The 18,884-nt window shown below is 39.3% G+C and overlaps 4 protein-coding genes across 4 annotated transcripts in view; 1 reads left to right on the top strand and 3 right to left on the bottom strand.

Annotated features, from left to right (window-relative positions):
* Positions 1–16,701, bottom strand: part of LOC146459156 (uncharacterized) — a 57,912-nt gene extending 41,211 nt beyond the window's left edge. The window contains exon 1 of the mRNA XM_085090060.1: positions 16,458–16,701. The gene's annotated coding sequence lies outside the window, so the exon portion shown is untranslated. The remainder of the gene's footprint in view (positions 1–16,457) is intronic.
* LOC146459158 (uncharacterized) lies at positions 5,478–8,926 on the top strand. The gene is made up of 2 exons (XM_085089827.1): positions 5,478–5,628; positions 8,299–8,926. Exons 1-2 carry the CDS (start codon positions 5,571–5,573, stop codon positions 8,769–8,771), a joined length of 531 nt encoding a protein of 176 aa, XP_084945953.1. The 5' UTR covers positions 5,478–5,570; the 3' UTR covers positions 8,772–8,926.
* On the bottom strand, positions 11,096–13,643 carry LOC146459157 (uncharacterized). Its single transcript, XM_085089717.1, has 4 exons — positions 13,093–13,643; positions 12,721–12,821; positions 12,070–12,163; positions 11,096–11,463 (listed from the first exon to the last, which is right to left on the bottom strand). Exons 1-4 carry the CDS (start codon positions 13,370–13,372, stop codon positions 11,096–11,098), a joined length of 843 nt encoding a protein of 280 aa, XP_084945843.1. The 5' UTR covers positions 13,373–13,643.
* LOC146459155 (uncharacterized) lies at positions 15,439–17,557 on the bottom strand. The gene is made up of 2 exons (XM_085090057.1): positions 17,139–17,557; positions 15,439–16,196 (listed from the first exon to the last, which is right to left on the bottom strand). The coding sequence occupies exons 1-2, from the start codon at positions 17,308–17,310 to the stop codon at positions 15,733–15,735; spliced, it is 636 nt and encodes a 211-aa protein (XP_084946183.1). The 5' UTR covers positions 17,311–17,557; the 3' UTR covers positions 15,439–15,732.
* Between the last annotated feature and the right edge of the window lie 1,327 nt (positions 17,558–18,884).

Here is an 18,884-nt window from a genome sequence, read left to right as displayed (position 1 = left end):
TTGAATGGCAAAATCGGTTGCTAAGGCGTGCGGCTCGGCATGCCAGGCGCTTCTTTACTTTCTTTACAACTTCGGATACGTGATTATTCCACGTAAGATCGCAAGATATCTGCAAACCTAAGATCTTTGCTTGCTCTAAACACGCTAAGTCCTGACCATTAACCTTAATTGGATCAAAGTTCTTTCTAGAGTGACTGAATGTTATACGCAGTTCCTTGCACTTGGTTTCATTTAGTTGGAACTTATCAGCAGAAGCTTGCGTCGCGAGTTCGTCAACCGCTTGTTGGACTTTGCTGACCTCAGACTTCGTGACTGTTTCAGAAATAGTGGAGTCATCGACATATTTCCACATGTCTGTACCCGGGATGATGAGGTCGTTTATGGCATAATAGTAAATAACCAGGGGCCAAGTTTTGTGCCCTGTGGGACCCCTGATGGGATGGCCCCCCACTCCGAGTAACAGTCCTGACTAAGTTTAACACGCTGGCGGCGACAGGACAGAAAGTCCACTATCCAGTCAATTATTCCGCTTGGAAGATCGTATGAAATGAGCTTGTGAACTAGGATCTGGTGGTTCCTCTTTGGGTCTAACTTCGGGAGGTCAAACCCTGTCAAACAGTGGGGCATAACTTGACAGAAAAATGTGAAACAGATAGGCGTTTATTCCTTTGGTAGGAATCTGCAGGAACTGAAAGCAAGCGGGGGGTTGTAGGAATCCTGCAAGAATGAACCAATCAAATTTCTATACTCCTGACACGTGCGCCAATCGATGATCTCACGATGCATTCTCACGATGCTTTGTGTTATATATCAAATTTCTATTTAAAGATCTCAGTCAAGTACATAAACGCAGCTGCAGGCGGAATAAATTGATTTATATTTTGAATCATTAGTCAATTGGTTTGCTCCATTTCTACAATCACATACAATACTTCGATAACAAGTCATTCAGTATTACAAGCCATATTGCGCTATATTTTTAGAACAAATTGAAATGGTAAAGTTCGATTTTTTTGTCACAGAATCACTGAATCTGTTCGTTACTTAAGAAACATTTTCTTGCTTTATTATATTGGCCTCTTACTCTGTCCGCTAAAAGATTCGAAAACTTGCCCGCAAATGTTGTGCTCTATGAGAAAAACCTTGCCTTGAACTGTCCAAAATGACGTCGATATCATCAGTTATCTGTTTGGCAGGAAAAAAGCATAAATGAAGCAGCGAAGGAAAGAATGGCAACAAACAAACATTTGTTTATAGGCTTACTTCTTCCGTAAGCAAGGCTCCCTTGTTTTCAGTTATAGTTGCGGGCGTAGCTGTTCTCTGTTAAACAAATCTATGCGATACAAGAGGAAGAAAACCTCTTAGGGGCTTACCTTCCATAACACTAGCTGTGATCGAGGAAGGACCCCAGGAGGAATTGACCGCGCGATATTGTTAGCTCGAAGATATCTACGATTCCTTTCCACCCGATCTACGTTCGCAATTTATGTTCAATTCATTTCGTATTTATTTTTTGTTTTTCTTGTCGAATTTTATTTCTTGTTACTCGTTTTCTCTTTATTTTTTATGATACATTTTTTTAACCTCTGGAATATTTTTGCCGTTATTCGTTTTCTCGTTACTCCGTTACTCGTTACTGCGTTACTCTGTTTAGTAACACCTTGGAACGAAAAATGAGGCATTTCAAATTGTTTCTACCCTTCTAAAACTTATTCATCTTCCATTTTAATATTAAGGTCCAGAACATTCCTGAAATGCATGATTCCATGTGTTCAGTAATGTTGAACCTACAACAATATTAAGTGCATGACGCCGAAGTTGGAAATTTTGAAATTGGACGCGGGTGTCAAGATGTCAGTCTTACTTTTATGCTCTTCAAACCTAAATGTTGTGCCTACAACTAAGCCATTCCATAAAAGTATTTGCAGGCAACAACCCACGTTTTTACAAACGAACGTTTTACTGGCACTATCTCAGAGGTGGCTTCCACGTACGCAGTGGTACTCCGAATACATTCACGGAAATAATTTCACGTTGGCTTTCATGATAGGCAAAATTAATCTGTACCGATAAACGGCATCGCGATTTTCATTTTAACTGACTAACTTATAAATTGCTTCCTTTCTTGCTGTAACGTTTTAGGGAAAGTGAAATATTGTCCACAAACATGGCGACTAACCAGCTGAAGCCCACTGACTGACAGTTATCAGTACAAGGCAACCCCTAGGGGTACTCTACAAACTTTTAACTGGAAGGCTCCACCCCGAGGTCCGACCCCTTACCCTTTTATATTCCATTTTTGGCAGAAAAGGTACCCATTTCGTATGCCTTCCATTGACATATGGTATCCCTTTCGTATACCTTCCATTGGAAAATAATGAAAGGCCCTTTTAAATACCTAAATGACAGATTTCACTACCCTTTCATATACTTCGACTCGTGAAACCCTTACCCTTTCATATACCTGAAGCGTGAAAAAGGTACCCCTTCCGGGAGGAGCCTCCCCGTATAGGCCATTATAGGGAGTCCACCCCCCCCTCCCCCCTAAGAAGGTAACCCTTGAATAGTGCAGCAGCAAAGTAAATCCGGATCTTTGTGAACATCAGGATCAGCAATGTTGAATGAAACGTAAAATCAAATGCAAGGCTAATCGGACAGATGAAATAACTTCATCGCCTAATATTTCCATTAGACAATACTAACCTTCTTCAGGAGGTGCAAAAAGCTAAGAAAAAATTGGAAATTAACGGTTACAATATTTAAAGAAGGACTCATCAACTCCAAAAGAGACGGAGAAACTTAATCTGTCACTGAATATCTCTATTTTAATAATGGCTTCTGTACACGTTTCAGTTTTCTTTGTTTATCAACCAATCGCATCTCAACTTTTCATTTGTATCATCTTTAAATATTGTAACCGTTTATTTTCAATTTTTACCAAGCTTTTTGCAGCCCCTGAAGAGGTTAGTATTGTCTAACAGAAATATTGAGCAATAAAATTATTTTAGCCTACCGATCAGCCTTTCATTTGACTGACGAGTTAATTATCAGTATGGTAGCCTGCGAACGCAGACGTATTTCCGGCTGTCGGGTAAAACGACAGCCGGAAATACGTCTGCGTTCGCAGGCCATCATTATGGCCGCTGACTAAAACGACAAGTTTCATTGGCATTGATTAGCTTGCGTCCGAAATTGTTCCTTTCTTGCTATAACCTTTTTAACTCACATCTAATAAAATGGCAACTTTGAAAGAGTTTCAAATATGCCATACGGTTCAACAGAACGTGTTATGGTAGGTATCATGAAAAGTAACATTGACTGCCAGATTGGATCTATAGAATTGTTTCTTTCTTGCTATAACCTTCAGAACTTACATCTGATAGAATGACAATTTGAAAAATGGTTTCATGCCGTACGGATAAACAGAACGTGATTTGTTAGGTATAAAAAAATAGCCAGCATCAACCGGCTTGGATTTTTAAATTGTTCCTTTCTTCCTATGACCCTCTGAACTTACATCTGATAGAATGACAATTTGAAAAGTGGTTTCATGCCATACGGATAAACAGAACGTGTTGTGTTAGGTATAAAAAATAGCCAGCATCAACCGGCTTGGATTTTTAAATTGTTCCTTTCTTGCTATAACTTTCGGAACTTACATCTGATAGAACGACAATTTGAAAAGTGGTTTCATGCCGTACAGATAAACAGAACGTGATGCGTTAGGTTAAAAAAAATAACCGGCATCAGCCGGCTTGGATCTTTAAATTGTTCCTTTTTTGCTTTAACCTTTTGAACTTGTAAACATCTGATAGAATGACAATTTCAAAAATGGTTTCATGTCGTAAGTTAGTAATCTTTTTATTTATACGCGGTAAAAATTCATCTGCAGGGCTAAAAAAGTACAGAATCCTAATAAAAAACTTGTTTTCCATGAATGCCGTGCCTTATTTTTTGCTGTAGTGTTTGTTTAAAAGTGTTTTGCAACTACTCAGAGATTCTGCTTGCTTAAGTTTTGACGAAGACTATTCCAAAGGACAGCACCACTGTAGTTAAAATCATTCCGAAGTGTAGTTTGTGCGTGGGAGTGGAATGGCTAGTTTATTTTCAGAATCCCGGAAAGTATAAGGAGTAGTCATGGATCGACTCAGTATAAATTTGGACCTTAGGTATTCTGGGGCAAGGTTATTAAAAGACTTAAAAACCGTTATGGCTTTTTGTATGTCACGCTGAGTGCTGAGATTTTCCCAGTTTAATCTTTCAAACGACTGAGAAGCATCAGAGTCATAATTTGAGAAAGTTAGGGCCCGTGCTGCACGATTTTGGAGCTTTTGAAGTTTGTCAGCTAGTTTCTATGCCACAGTTTCCTCAGACAACGCTGCAATAATCAAAATGGGGTTGAATTAGAGCCTCGTAAATAAGATGCAACGTTGATGAGGGAACAAATTGTCTAACCTGTTTGACTGCTGCAATACCCTGAGGGGTAATCTTTTTAGCCAGCTTATCTTTATGGTTCCCCCAGGTAAGGTTTGAGTCAATAAGTATTCCCAGGGATTTAGAGGTTGCATTTTGGTTTATGGGGGTACCGATTGATGGTTAAAGTAGGAGTGACAGTTAGAGTGCTTAGCTTTTGTCTGGAGCCGATTAGCATAAACTTGGTCTTGGTCAAATTCATTGTAACTTTATTTGCAATTAGCCATTCGCTGATGTTTTGCAAATCTTCTTTGAGACAAGATTGAATGGCATTCACATCGCTATCAGCATCATCAGTATACTGATTCTGGGATAAGAATTCGACAAGCAATATACAATGAAAAAAGAAGAGGGCCCAATATTGTCCCTTAAGGAATACCACATTGGAGAGAGCAAGTTTTGGAAAGTGAACTATTGACAGAACATTTTTACCGACGTACGGATAAACAGAACGTGATGTGTTAGGTTAAAAAAAATGGCATCAACCGGCTTGGATTTTTAAATTGTTCCCTTCTTGCTATAACCTTCAGAACTTATATCTGATAGAATGACAATTTGAAAAGTGGTTTCATGCCGTACGGATAAACAGAACGTGTTGTGTTAGGTATAAAAAATAGCCAGCATCAACCGGCTTGGATTTTTAAATTGTTCCTTTCTTGCTATAACCTTCAGAACTTACATCTGATAGAATGACAATTTGAAAAGTGGTTTCTTGCCGTACGGATAAACAGAACGTGTTGTGTTAGGTATAAAAAATAGCCAGCATCAACCGGCTTGGATTTTTAAATTGTTCCTTTCTTGCTATAACCTTCAGAACTTATATCTGATAGAATGACAATTTGAAAAGTGGTTTCATGCCGTACGGACAAACAGAACGTGTTGCGCTAGGTAAAAAAAAAACCGCGTCAACCGGCTTGGATTTTTAAATTGTTCCTTTCTTGCTTTAACCTTTTGAACTTATATCTGATAGAATGACAATTTCAAAACTGGTTTCATGTCGTACGGATAAACAGAACGTGATGTATTAGGTATAAAAACGCGAATCTACAACCTTCAGACGCCGAGACATTGAAGGTCTTAAAGCTGCACGCATCAAAATGAAGGAGATCCTGATAATTGTTTTTCTTGCTTCTGCTGTTACGTTCTCCAATGGCGGTAAGTGATTGGACTTATTTTAACTGTGTTTGCCGTGGTACAAAATTGACAGATTTCTAAATTAAACGCTTTCTCGGGGCCAAACAACGGCGCCAAGTTCCTCTGAAGAGGGGTTTTTAGAGAAATTTTATATACTAAATTACATCCGCCGAGTTGAAACGCCGAAAATTCATGCCGTGCCAAGCCTATGATCGATTCAATGCTTTCTAAAGTAAGAACGGCCTCTTTTCTTTGAAGCAAGATTAATTGTCAAAAGTGGTGAAAACTAAGAATGATATTAGCAAGAGAAAACAAGATGACATGGTGGACCTCCTGTTTCGAAGTCTTATTTGGTAAACCTTAATTATAGGGGCAATGTCATGGAGATGTCTCAGCGTTTTTGTAAAATCTGCTAGCATTTGACAGAATACCGTTTCTCTAATTAGCATCGAATTTTTCGCAGAGAGCGCCACAAACATAATATTAAAAGATTTCTCCTAGAAAAAACAAATTAGCATCAGTATTTCAGTGATTTCTCTATAGTACATAGTACCACTTCAGATATAACTTGAAAAAATTGCCTAACATCTGCGCATGTCTGCTATCTACACTCAAAGATAATTACTCGGGCCGTCAGGCAGACCGAGTTAAGGTTTCGGTAGCATTATCAAATTCTTTTTTCTTTTTGGGGTCGCGATGGGCCGAGAGATAAGACTTCGGGCCACAAGTTATTGCTCTCGGTCTCGTTTTTTGTACTCGGCTGGTACGAGTTACGTTTTCTGTCGTGTTATCAAATTCTTTAAATTCTCGGTCGCGTTCTTTGTTTTCGGGCCGTGAGGAGTGTTTACAATATGCGAGCCGGACGTGCAAAGCATGAACAAAACATGCGAGGCATGCGAGGCATGAACAATCCCAACATAAACTGCTAACCTTTAAGCTAACCGGGGAGCTATTTAAGCTAACCTAGGTGCTATTTAGGCTAACTGGAGTGCTCTTTAGGCTAACTGGAGTGCTCTTTAGGCTAACCGGAGTGTTTTTTAGGCTACCCTGAGTGCCTCCTCAAGGTTAGTTTTGTTTAACCGAAAATTTGGCAACCAAATCAGTCTATGACCTCGGGGGCCAAGATAGATAAAGATGTCTCACGTTTACAATAGAAAAACAACCAATGTAGAAACGGTTTCTGTCTTCAAATGAAAGGTGAATAACAAATGCTTTCCCCTGAATTTCATTTAAAAATACAAACAGCGAAACATTGAAAAACGTACAAGGATATAAACGTACGCGTGATGCGTAATGTTACTCTAGATCCGGGGGGGGGAAGGGGGTACTCAACAGATGCTTGGGTAGGAAGGTGCGGCCCGGGCGTTCAAACCCTGACCCTGTTTAAGACACAATTCTCCGATTTCCCTATCCCGTTTAAGACAGAATTGAAAATTTTTCAGGCCCTTTCTAAGACGTTTAACCCAAAATCACACCCTGTTTAAGACTAGAATGAAATAAGAATACACTAGTTTCTTACTGTATTTTAATGCATTGGCAATCACACGCAATCACAATCATGTAGGGATACCCTGTTTAAGACAGAAAGTGATGAAATAGATACCCCGTTCAAGACAAAACACCCTGAAAACCATACCCTTTCGGGCGGCACGTCCTCGTTAAGGTCACATAAAGGAGTACCCACCCCCCCCCCCCCCCTCCTGGTCTAGATCATACCGATAATTACGATATCCGTCATTGACCCGGCGACACATACATATTAGGACCGTACAAATGGTTTCTGTCTCTAAACGAAAGGTGAAAACGTAAGGATTAAAGCCCGGGGACTATAAAAAGCATTCGTATGACAACTGTCGTTTTCCCTTGTCAGACTTCATTCTGACTGCAAGAAATGCAATTCTATCCGGTGGTTACTTATTGCCTCACTATATCTCTGAATCTATCTATTTGGTAGCCTGCGAGTAAGCTCTCTTGGAGGTGGGGGGCGGGAGGGGGAAAGAGGATCCACCCCCAAGAGAGCTTGCTCGCAGGCTATCTATTTGGGGGAATTGGCGATGCTGGAGGTTATCACTGTTAAAAGATTGTAGGATTTACGCACCACACAGTCAAATATGGCCCAAGTATAAGCTGGAAACAGCTTCTTGTTAACCTTAGTTCCTGTGTTGCTTGACAGTACTAGTGTTATTTGTTACTAGTGGCCAAGGGTAATTTTAACGAAACTAAACCATTTTTTTAACATTCCATCGAGAAAACTACCCCCATATGGACTGCCCCTTGAAAACAAGTATACAGAAAACCCTGGTTTGCTGCGATTTTAATAGTGTGGTGCGTTTGTCATGCTGTCCAAGGTGGTTCTAACTTTTGAGTCTGTGGATGAAATCCTAAAGTGTGACCAATCAAATGAAAGATACTGAGCAATTTACTTTCCGATGGTGCTGTACGAGGCAGGTCTGTGAACGAAATCCCACGATATCAGCATTTGAATTAAAGCTACAGAGCAATACTTTCCTGTGGTGCTGTTAATTTTTATTTATTAATTTTTTTATTCAGTATTTTTATTTTTTGCGCCGAAAAAAATCTTCAACTGCAGTTACTGGCATTACCAGTTCTTTTCTGTTTTAATTCTTGTGTTTCAATATTTGATAGATAAATTTATTCCATTGTAAAGATTATTGTTTGTCTTTGTCTCAGCTCGCTGGGTACAGTTGAATAGTTCTCCAGTGTGCTTTAGCGCTCAGGGCGACCATTACGGCACGTTTTACGCGCCCAGAGGGGGTGGTAACCTGGCAGCCATAAAATTGGTTCACCTGTACGGATATGTGACCTGTAGCACGCAAACGAGAAACAGCTGGTCCTACTGGGGCTGTTACGTACCAGTCGTGAGATATGCAGTTGGTGTTGTCATAACAACCGCAAGTAATGGTGTCATTTTACCTCCAACCAAGTTTCTAAAATCCGACAGTGGACTACGATACAGAAAGTGGTCCAATATTCCAGGATACACTGGTATGTCCTCATCACTGGTTCTGTCCTTTGATGGCTACCCTTATCGTGTCTCTTCATGGCAGCAGTTACGCTTGTGGTACGGTGAGGATTTGCAGGATTCCACTGAAGATAACAACGGAGGAACAGTCTGCTGTGACGTTTACGGCCGGTTCGTTTAATTAACAAGATGTCTCCGACTAATGTTCCGAGATTGTCTGAGGATTATCGGCTTTTGATTTTAAAAATGATTCAAAAAGTCTTGTTATTTCATGAAAAATTTCAAATTTGTATTTTTTTCTAACATTGTCAAATAAATCTTTCTACTATTTGCCAATTTGCCTACTATTTTCTGTTTTCGTCATCCGTTGAAAGTTCAGTAAACGATCATTAATGAACTATTCAAAATAAAATAAAATTAATAATGATGATGATGATGATTCAAATCAGTAATGATTCGAATGAACGGCTACATACATGTTAGGCGTTTACCTCTTAACAGCTGACCTATCCTTGTAATAATAATAATAATAATAATAATAATAATAATAATAATAATAATAATAATAATAATACTCAGCCTGAGCCTTAGCTTTCTCTTCGTACTTTTAAAATTCTGATGTGATTTTAGGAGTTTTTTAGTGATAGTCGTTGCAGCGCTGGTTTTAGCAGTTAAACAAACTGCAAGGCTGATACTACGTTGACTTTGCGAGACAACAACCCGACAGAAACCGACAAAACAGGGCTGCAACCGTGGACAGCTGTTTCGTTCCTATTGGAACTCGTCAGCACGGTGTAGCAGTTCTATATGAAACCAGTAACAGAGCCAGCTCAAATAAAATGCAACAAAACCCATGCCCTATCAAGTTTCGTACTTTGAACCTGCCCGTTCCCCGAATCACGCGTTGCCACATCACGTGTCTCAGGGAGAAAGCGGGCAAAGCATCGAATTCCTGTCTCGCAAAGTCAACTGAATGTAGATGGATAAAACCATCTTAACATTGAAATAATAATAATAATAATAATAATAATAATAATAATAATAATAATAATAATAATCGGTTTTAGGGACATTTTATTTTTTTGTCTTTTTATTTATTTATTTATTTATTTATCTATTTATTTATTTATTTATTTATTTATTTGCTCTGTTGATGAACTTTTTATAATACATGTAGGTATACAGAGTTACATCGTTTTAGGCAGGCATCATAGGCTACGTTCGCGCCCTATGTACGTTTTTAGGGACATAGTATCCAAACATTTACATATGCATACTGCTGTTATAGTAATAATGGCGCTAAAAAGATGCATTGGTAAAGTCGCGAAAATGTACAATAGTGACTTCATTTCTTAATGGAGACATCATTAATAATTAATTTTTGAGCCGGCTTTTTTGAACGCAGTAAACAGTTGTGAGTCTTAACACAGGGGCACCCAACGGATCGTTTCGGTAAATTATCTGTTCGGAAGGCCCTTAATCCCCTACAATTTTCTAAAGGGAATTTTCACCACGAACTTTGGTGATATGGGAAATTTAAGGCCTAGTGTTTTCGGATTGATGAAAATGTTGTTTCGGGTACCGAAAAAAGGTCAGCTAAGATTCTCGGAAAGGAAATAAGACCTAAGGTTTTCGGGAAGTGGACAAAAATGCCCTACTAATTTCGAAAAGACTCAATTTCCCCTAGAATGACCGAACAGATAAAAATATTATAGCGCTGCCTAAAATAAACCTATAGAGCTTTAAAGCCTCTCCAGATCGCCTAAAATAACGTTTTAAAGGATCTGAGAGAAAATTGTCGTTGGGTGCCCCTGTTAACAACTGGGCTCCTTTATTTTAACCGTTAATTTTTAGATCAGTCTCCATAAGAACCGAGTATCCATGGACTTCAATCCAAATCAAGCTGTTGAGCATCATGTGTCTATTTATAAATTCTCGCTCTTCAATAAAACCCATTTCCCTGCCGGCGTTAAACCTCGACAAACTTAAGATGTGCCAAAGTGTTACCTCTTTCACAGTGACACGTTTGAATGGTTCTGTTCTGTGTGATGCACAAAGTGGCTTTGATAACTTTGAGTCTGCGAATAAAATATTGAAATGTGACCTGGCTCTGAAATCAAAGCTTTTGAGAATGGGTAAACTGTCGATTCTCGTATTCGACAAAAACCAGAAACTACTTCCCTACCAGAGTTAAATCTTTCGTGTGGATGCGTTCATTCACACAGCGATTCTTAATTTGAGTAGTCGGCCGGGTTTGTTCTGATAGCGTCGAGTCTGCTGCCGAGTAAAATCCTGAAGTTTGACCTGACTGCCAAATCAAGGATTTTGTAGAGATGGGAAAACAATTACAGATTATATACGGTACGTAGATAGATGGAAAATCTTTCTTTCTCCACTTGGTAACCACTTCGGCCGAAATTTCTGCATGTAAAGCAAACGAAACGTTTTTCTGCCTTCTCGGATCTTCCTAGTGCTAGGATCTTCCTTCCTCCATGTAAACAGCCCCTAAAACGAGGCACTTCCGTAAGTGTCCGAGTGATCATCGTCCAAGGTGGGCGCATCTCTTTTTTCGCGTTGTGGAATTTTCTCAGCTGACATCGTCAGACTGATACCAAGAGAAAAAGCGAAAGCGAGAATCAAAATGAGCTTCATGGTGATGTGAGGAACTTGACTCCTTTTCTTGAAGGATTGTAATTCGGTTGGTATAAGCGTATCTTCCTTGTCTTTCTTGTCTTCCGCGGTTTGTTTTGAGAATTTAAACTGATGATCAGTATAGCTCGCACTGTGATTGGTACAAGGGATGTTTGCATCCGTCTTGAAAGCTTTCTCTGTACTGTTGTTAGTTTTAGTGCTACTGTGCAAACATCTGTTGTCTGATATCATGAGACATCAACACATAGATTTACATTTCCTCCTTTATTTCACAAAATAAAACAAACGTCGGCTCCGTGATTGTATGGCAGGCAAATTTAACCATTAGGAAGCCAACTTGAAACTATTCATAAAAAAAAAAAACAAACTAAAGCATGTATCTTTAATGATTACCTTTATTCTACAACCGGACAGTACAATCGTGTATTCATAATTGTGTTGAATATCCCCTTGTTAGATCAGTTCCAAATAGTTCCAATTTAGGTTGAATTCTTCCGTCACTCGATCACTTGGGTCCTTGTTTGGATAACAGAGCAAATATGGTACGGTTTGGTTTTTTCCCTCAAATTAATTAGAATATTTGACGAAAATTTAATGATTGGGTATCAGAACCTGGAAATATGAGGCAAGGTGGGGAATATGTGAAAACGAGAAAAGGAAACCTAACGATTAAAATCATCGGTAGCATTAAAAAATAAAAACAATATTGTTCTAACTACAAATATATACTGACAGTGATGATGGTATCAAATTAAACTAACAACTACGTTGGACATTATCGGAATGTATCGAGGCCACGCTCCATTAGACGATGAGAAGTCCCTTACTTTTCTTGGGGATTAGTGAAGTGAGCGAACCTCGCAAAAAAAAAAAAATACCACTCGCGAAGGGACGCGACCGCGCGCCGTGTACGTCTCCGGCCTGTAAACAGTCTATTGCAAGTTTGAACACACGAGAAAGACAACAGCGATTGCTCCGTTGAGCTATGGGAATTTTTTTTATCTTTACGTCCGCTGAAGACAGAGTCACACAACGAGAAATTAAAACAAAGCCCATAATGCTGTCTGCTGTGTTCCCACTGGCAGATCGTTTGGTCAGGCCTTGTAAAGGTATACATGTTTAAGATAATACAACATTATATGATCTGTTTGGACGTTTTATCTGAGAACTGCTTAACTTGCGGAAAGTTATAGTGAGTGATATCTCATTTCTTGAATTTACGAGCTGTTGTAACAGGCTTTACGAAAATGCTAGCTGACATTACTTCGAATTTTTGTGGAGATTTGTTCTACTCCGAAACGAATGGAATTAGTTTTCCAGTGTTATGAAAATTTGAAAGGACATTTAACTGAAGAAAACTTTAGATTTTCCTTAAAAATAAATCCGACAATGTTGAAAATGCCTTCTGTGGGGGGGGGGGGGGGGGGGGGGGCACTGCTGGAATTGATTGATGCATTACAAACTATTGTAAGACGTACCTTTTCAAGTCTAATAAGGATTTCATTAGTTTCAACAACAAAGCTGTCAATTTCTGCATTTCTCCTATCCCTGAATTCTCTAAACCTGCTTCTTGGAGCTCCTGCGTGAACAAATTAAATGGACTCAAGCTTTAGTAAGTATCATTAACTCACGTAAACTACAAGGTGATGTAACTCTTTTGATGAATTGAAATCTTAAGTTACTGACAGAGGTATGACAGGTCTATCGAAAAAATCCTAAATTGCGACCATTTAAATGAAAGCTTTTGAGTGATTCTACCTTTATTTAGCTCCAGTAAGATTAAGCATAATATTATTCCGAAGCAGTTAATCTTAAACTTAAGCTTAATTCGATCAATATTTTCTTCTTACCAAATTCTTGGTGATCCCACAAAAAAGGATCTACACCTCTGCTAACAGAACCTTCAGGAACGCTATCTTCACCATCCGCAATTGCCCCATCTGTTTCAGAACTGTCTATTTTATCCATAATCTTTCTTTTAGCGTTCCCAAACATCCCGCGTATTTGACGAAGAGTATCTTTATCGTCCGAATGACTTTCCTCAAAATGCTTTTGCAAAGGCGACGCACTTCTTAAATCTTTTAAACACATTGGGCAGAGAAACCCTTCTTTGATGTAGTCGTTCTCCATTTTTCACGTGTTTTCTACTAGTAGAGTTGCTAAAGATTGCTAACAGTAATTATTATGAGCAACTGGTAAACACAACATCTGCCGCCATATTGGTTTCGGAAATTTATATCGCCATGGGATTCTGGGTAAGAGGAACACAACACTCCTGCAGGCCACGCCCATGAGGGGGCACCGGCCAAACAGTGGTGAAAGTTGTTGATCTCACTCTAGTCTAATATCGTGGGAACCGAGGCACAATATCCTGGCGAGTTACCAAGAGGTGAATAGTAAACGGTTTCGTCCGCCGACTGGAGAACTGCGGATGAAACAAAAAATCAAACATACCCTGTTTGTATCTCAAACATACCCTGAAGAAGAGAGGCTGTGCCTTTCGAATATTGGAAAATATACTTCCCTGACCTTGAAATCAGCCTTGGTGGTTTTTTTTAGATTATTTGTTTTACAATTTGTTTGCTGATTAGATCCTTCACTACAGGATCCTGTTCTTTTATTTTGTAGCGTTGGCTCTTGCAAACACAGCTGTTTTTTACTGATGAAACAAAAGCAGGGGTATCGAATGGTTCTTTTCAATTTAAAAGTGCTCGCAAAATTTGTCCTTTGCTCGAATTGCTCGCAAAAATTACACGGGTGCTCGCTTGCTCGTGCTTGCAAAATGTTTGCAACTGCTCGCATGCTCGCATTCTCGTTAACATGTGCTCGATCGCTCGAAATTTCGTTAATCCTCTTTTGTAGTTATTTTTTTTATACATATATAAACGATAAATCAGTTATGATATGGTTAAAACAAAAAGGTTGAAACATCCTCACCTCTGGCTTCAGTCTTTCTTCAACTGAGTTCAGCCTGTAACTATTGTTCGGTTTTGGAGGTGTCAGCTAGATTATTAGCTATTACTTGGCGCAAAACAACTCATCCTATTTTAAATAAAAGAGAGAAAATTTAAATACGAAGTACTCGAAGTGTTCGCTACTCGCCATCTGTATTTTCTAAAGTGCTCGCTGCTCGCAAGAAAAATTTGTCAACTGCTCGTGCTCGCAAAAATAAACGCACTGCTCGCATGCTCGCAAATGCTCGCAAAGACCATTCGATACCCCTAAAAGCCAGATGAAGAGGTACCTCTATCTCGCAGATTGATTTCTCAAAAGTCCAATAACTTTACCGCGCCGATAAGTGCTTTTTTTTTCAAATCAGTTTTCTATCACTTAGCGGGGAAGAAAGGGCAAAATTTTCCTACCATTTTGGGTGGAAAAAGTCCTTAGTTTGGACGCCTAATCTCTTTCCTTACTCACCAATGTATAACGTTTTGCAGTGTGCATTTTTAATATGTAACTGAGGCACTTTGGCGGAAGTGTATGTCAATGATTTGTAGATCGCTCGGTTCCCGAAATTTTATCCCCTTTAAAAATAAAGCGGCAAGTGTTGCATCGTGTTTGCGTGTGTTTAAAACTATCAGGTTGATAGTCGGATTTAAGAATGCTTTCTAACTAGAAAGTCACCTATATTTTGAGGCCATTAAATGAAGTTGGTGGGGATTATGTAAGAATTGTACCAGTTTCAGAGTTATTCTGGAGCAGCTCAGTGAAGTTCTCCTGAGCGCCAAAATATATTCGAGGTAGGGTGCGGTTGATGACTGTGACAATTTTGTCTAACACTATTTTAGACTTAGGCTAGAAAAAGAATAAGTTTGTTTGGAAAACAGATATTCTTTATTTGTGTTTTTGATCCGTTCAGTGGAAGATGTGATAGCTATTTTTGAGCCCTATTAATAAGCTCTTCCCTATCGAAGTTATCGATATGCATCGATATGCATTCACTAGCGCTAGAAAGTTGGCATTTGGCGCAAGGTAAGAAACCCACGGGCAGACTGTAAATTGAATAAGAAGTTCCAATACGGTATTTTTTGTTTTCACTTCTCTCAGTTCTAATTTTAAATTACTAGTTAACTTTTGTATAATATTTGCACAAATTCTGGTATTTTGTTGTCTTCACGATAATTTTGATCTGGATAAGACAGTGGATAATCCGAGTTGTATGGTTGACAGCTATGGCAAATGCAATGTACAAAGTGAAGTACAAAAGAAACAATTTTTTCCCTTTTAAGACCACAGTTTATTGCTTTGAGTTACAAATAAAACAGTGATTGCTTAGTGCAGGATAAACCTTTATTACAACCTAATTTATGTCCTTTAACTATTGTTCAGAACCTTATACGAAATTATCAAACCAGAAAGCCAGTCAGTCCTTTCCTAAGTTTTTTGTTAAAACCAAACTACAATTTTCGACTCAGTTCCTGCTCTGCCTATAAAAGAAACCCCGATATTACTTTATTCTATCCCTTGAACAACTAAGTAAGAAAATATCCTCAGACAAAGAGAGCATAAACATCGCAACAGACTCTTCCATCGTTGTTGTCTTCGGAACTATCCATCAAATCTTCACCATACCACACGCGTAACTCTTGGCCTGAAGTGACCGAGTGAGGATGAGAGAAAAATGACAACACAAGCTCAGGGGACATATCGCTGTACCCACGAATCTTGTACCACTTTCCACCCGCTGAGATCATGAACTGACTTGGCGGTAGAAGAATTCCTTTGCCATTGGCTATGGTCGTTATGACAACATTAAGCTGATTTTCTGTCCAACAAATACCACAGCCCCAATGTGACCAGCCGGTCGTAGCCGAGGAGGCGCACGACACGTAACCGTACAGATGGACCAGCTTTACGGCGGCTAAATTGCCACTCGACGGAGCGCTGAACTTGCCATACTGGTTATTCTTGGCACCAAAACACACGGGAGAGGAATTAGCCTTGACCCAGCGGCCTAAGTGAATAAAAAAAAATTCGTCAAGATTATCACCGATTTGGATGCCATATACGTTTTGTGGCCTTATGTTCGAGCGTACTGAACCCACCGACTTAGCAGCTTCCTTTAATTTAATTTGCTTCAGTCTTTATTATGGCGACTGCGGGTTTTTTAACACTGTTAACACAACTTTGATAGCAAAACTGCCTTTCGCTGTTCATGATCTTCCCTACTGACGGTTTAATATGTAAAATAATACGAGGCTACAGTCAAAATTACCTGGGAATCGAAACTGATGCGACAGTACTAGTTCGCTTCAATGCTTTGTCCCAACACACTGGTGTGACGTGTCCGAAATAAGATAAAATACCGCTAGCAAGTCCCCGAACGCTTGTAGGACGTTTTCACAAATTTGCCGTCACAACGTACTCCGAATTTTAAGCGTTGATTACGCAGCATACTGACAGAAAGCAGACTCCAGCACTATCTTAGAGTGATTTTCTAGCAAACACGAACAAATTATTTCGATGGATATAGATTTTGTTCGACCTTTAGGCCTTTGTGGATGGAAAATATAGTCGACTGTAATTTGTTGATTGCTTCAGTTCACTGATTTTGACAGTGTTTTGTCTGTCTATTTGTCGTAAGAGAAGTTATTGACTAATCCAAGGACTTCTTGAAAATAGGCTCTAAACTAAAATTCGGGTTTATTTTATTGCTTTTCAGAAAAAGCACTAAGTTTTCTTCAAAATCTTTGACACCAGATTTGAGTTTCCGTTATAATTCATTTGTTCAGCTTTCAATAACAGAAACGAAAACTGATCAATTTGCGTTAAAATGGTGAGGGCTTGGAAAGAATAGTGTTAATTATGGCTTGACTAACATAAGGAATACTTCACGAGCATCATCGATCTTCCTCTGCGATCGACTATGTTGATCGAAAAAAGTAATCGCACATACCATTGGTATGTTTTCCACCTCCTCTCTTAAACGAGGCACTTCGGTAAGTGACCGAGTGATCGTCCTCCAAGGTGGGCGCATCTCTGTCTTTGTGTTGTGGAATTTTCTCAGCCGACAGTAACAGACCGATACCAAGAGAAAAAGCGAAAGCGAGAATCAAAATTAGCTTCATAGTGATGTGAGGAACTTGACTCCTTTTGTTGAGGGATTGTAACTCGGTTGATAGGCCTAACTTCCTTGTACATCTTACTAAACCCCATTTCTATCGTGTTAAAACAAGATGTCGTTTATGTGCCTCTGGCTAGGTGTCAGCTAGTCTACTCAATAATATACAGTTTCAGTGTATTACATAACGCCAGCTTTGATTGTTTTGACTTTCAGTATTCTAATGACGCCATGGGGACTCTGATTGGTTTAGGATCAGTGTTCAATAAAACATAAATAAAATTTAACTGAGTTAGAATGAAGTCCACACTAGTTCCAAAATTTCAATTTGAGGTCCATAGATCTTTTACTTTACTCCAAATTATTTGTGTGATTAAACACCGTAACCGTAGTACTGATACTGACAGAGCCATAAAAGTTCCAAACTGATAAAGATCACAGGGAAATGCATAATGCCGGGGTATCTAATCGGAACAAAATGGAACAAAACGTCGATCGAACTGAATCGATCGATTAAATTCAATTGTGTTCGACAATCGAATTAAATCGAACACGGAAAGTTTTGTGAGTTCTATTATCGAACTAACCAAAAATAATCGCACTTAACTGTTCGATTTTGTTCGATCATGCTCAGAAATCGAACATATCTAGCATCGCCGACAAGAACCCATGCAGGTCGATTACGTCGTAGAATGACTGATACGTGTTGCGGATACAAAGCCAGCTATTCCAACATTGAACACAAAGGGAAATTATTTATTATTTATCCGACGCGAAAAAACTTTCCTTCTAGCGTAAAAAAATGTACTTAATGCTCTTCGCGAGTATCTCAGTTTTAGCAAGCGAACTAAACTAATCGTGCAGAACGGCGTGACTATATCAGGTTCACACTCACTTCCTTGAATTACTGTCACTGGTAATACGAATCAGACAGCAGCCGGCCAGTCTCATTTCTCGCCGTGCGAATGCCTCACTAAGCGGCCGGGTCATTGACAACGAGAGCCAGTTGTACTCAATTCTCGAATCGCTCTGTTGAATCAAATCAAATATTCCCTATAAAGTCCGTCTTGTCGGACAAGTTGCCTCTAATCCATCTAATAGAATCAGTGAAAATAAGGGGTGCTAGACCGGGCGTTTGATGACTCTTAGCAGGAAACTAAATCTTACTTCAAAAGCGATGATAAGATTCCCTGCTAGACTGTTCACAGTCCCCCTATTTTCCCGTGGGATTCTCGAGACCGGTATGCTTCGATGGAACCTCCGCCATCTTGGTTTGTTATAGCGAGCGCGATCTGGGGAGAGTGTCTAAACTACCGAGGGGAGCCTCCCAACTCCGCTTCCCTCCCCTCGGTAATATGTAATAAGCGTACCCTGAAGTTTTATAAGTAATTCAAAATTCTCGAGTTTATACCTGAGGGGAGTAATCGAAACTCGGTTACTATCGATCAAATATCGATCAGGGGCACCCAATGCTTCCTTTCGTTGGAATATCTGTTCGGAATATCTGTTGGAGTATCTGTTCAGTTTAGTAAATAAACGCAGCTGCAGGCGAAATAAATTGATGTATATTTTAAATCATGA

This window comes from Pavona decussata, unplaced genomic scaffold (genome assembly GCF_977016875.1).
Source record: "Pavona decussata unplaced genomic scaffold, jaPavDecu1.1 SCAFFOLD_223, whole genome shotgun sequence".
Taxonomy (NCBI): Eukaryota; Metazoa; Cnidaria; class Anthozoa; order Scleractinia; family Agariciidae; genus Pavona; species Pavona decussata.
Note: the sequence above shows the minus strand (reverse complement) of the source record. Positions and strands in the feature narration are given on the sequence as shown.

Bases quoted from the DNA above. Each gene is read 5' to 3' on its own strand.
- LOC146459155 (XM_085090057.1), bottom strand. From the start codon at position 17,310: ATGAAGCTAATTTTGATTCTCGCTTTCGCTTTTTCTCTTGGTATCGGT. The intron at 16,197-17,138 runs GTATGTGCGATT...TTATTCACTTAG, and splicing joins AGGTGGAAAACATACCAATG to GCCGCTGGGTCAAGGCTAAT.
- LOC146459158 (XM_085089827.1), top strand. From the start codon at position 5,571: ATGAAGGAGATCCTGATAATTGTTTTTCTTGCTTCTGCTGTTACGTTC. The intron at 5,629-8,298 runs GTAAGTGATTGG...TCTTTGTCTCAG, and splicing joins TGTTACGTTCTCCAATGGCG to CTCGCTGGGTACAGTTGAAT.
- LOC146459157 (XM_085089717.1), bottom strand. From the start codon at position 13,372: ATGGAGAACGACTACATCAAAGAAGGGTTTCTCTGCCCAATGTGTTTA. The intron at 12,822-13,092 runs GTAAGAAGAAAA...TTGTTCACGCAG, and splicing joins GTGGGATCACCAAGAATTTG to GAGCTCCAAGAAGCAGGTTT. The intron at 12,164-12,720 runs GTACGTCTTACA...GACTGTTTACAG, and splicing joins TCCTTATTAGACTTGAAAAG to GCCGGAGACGTACACGGCGC.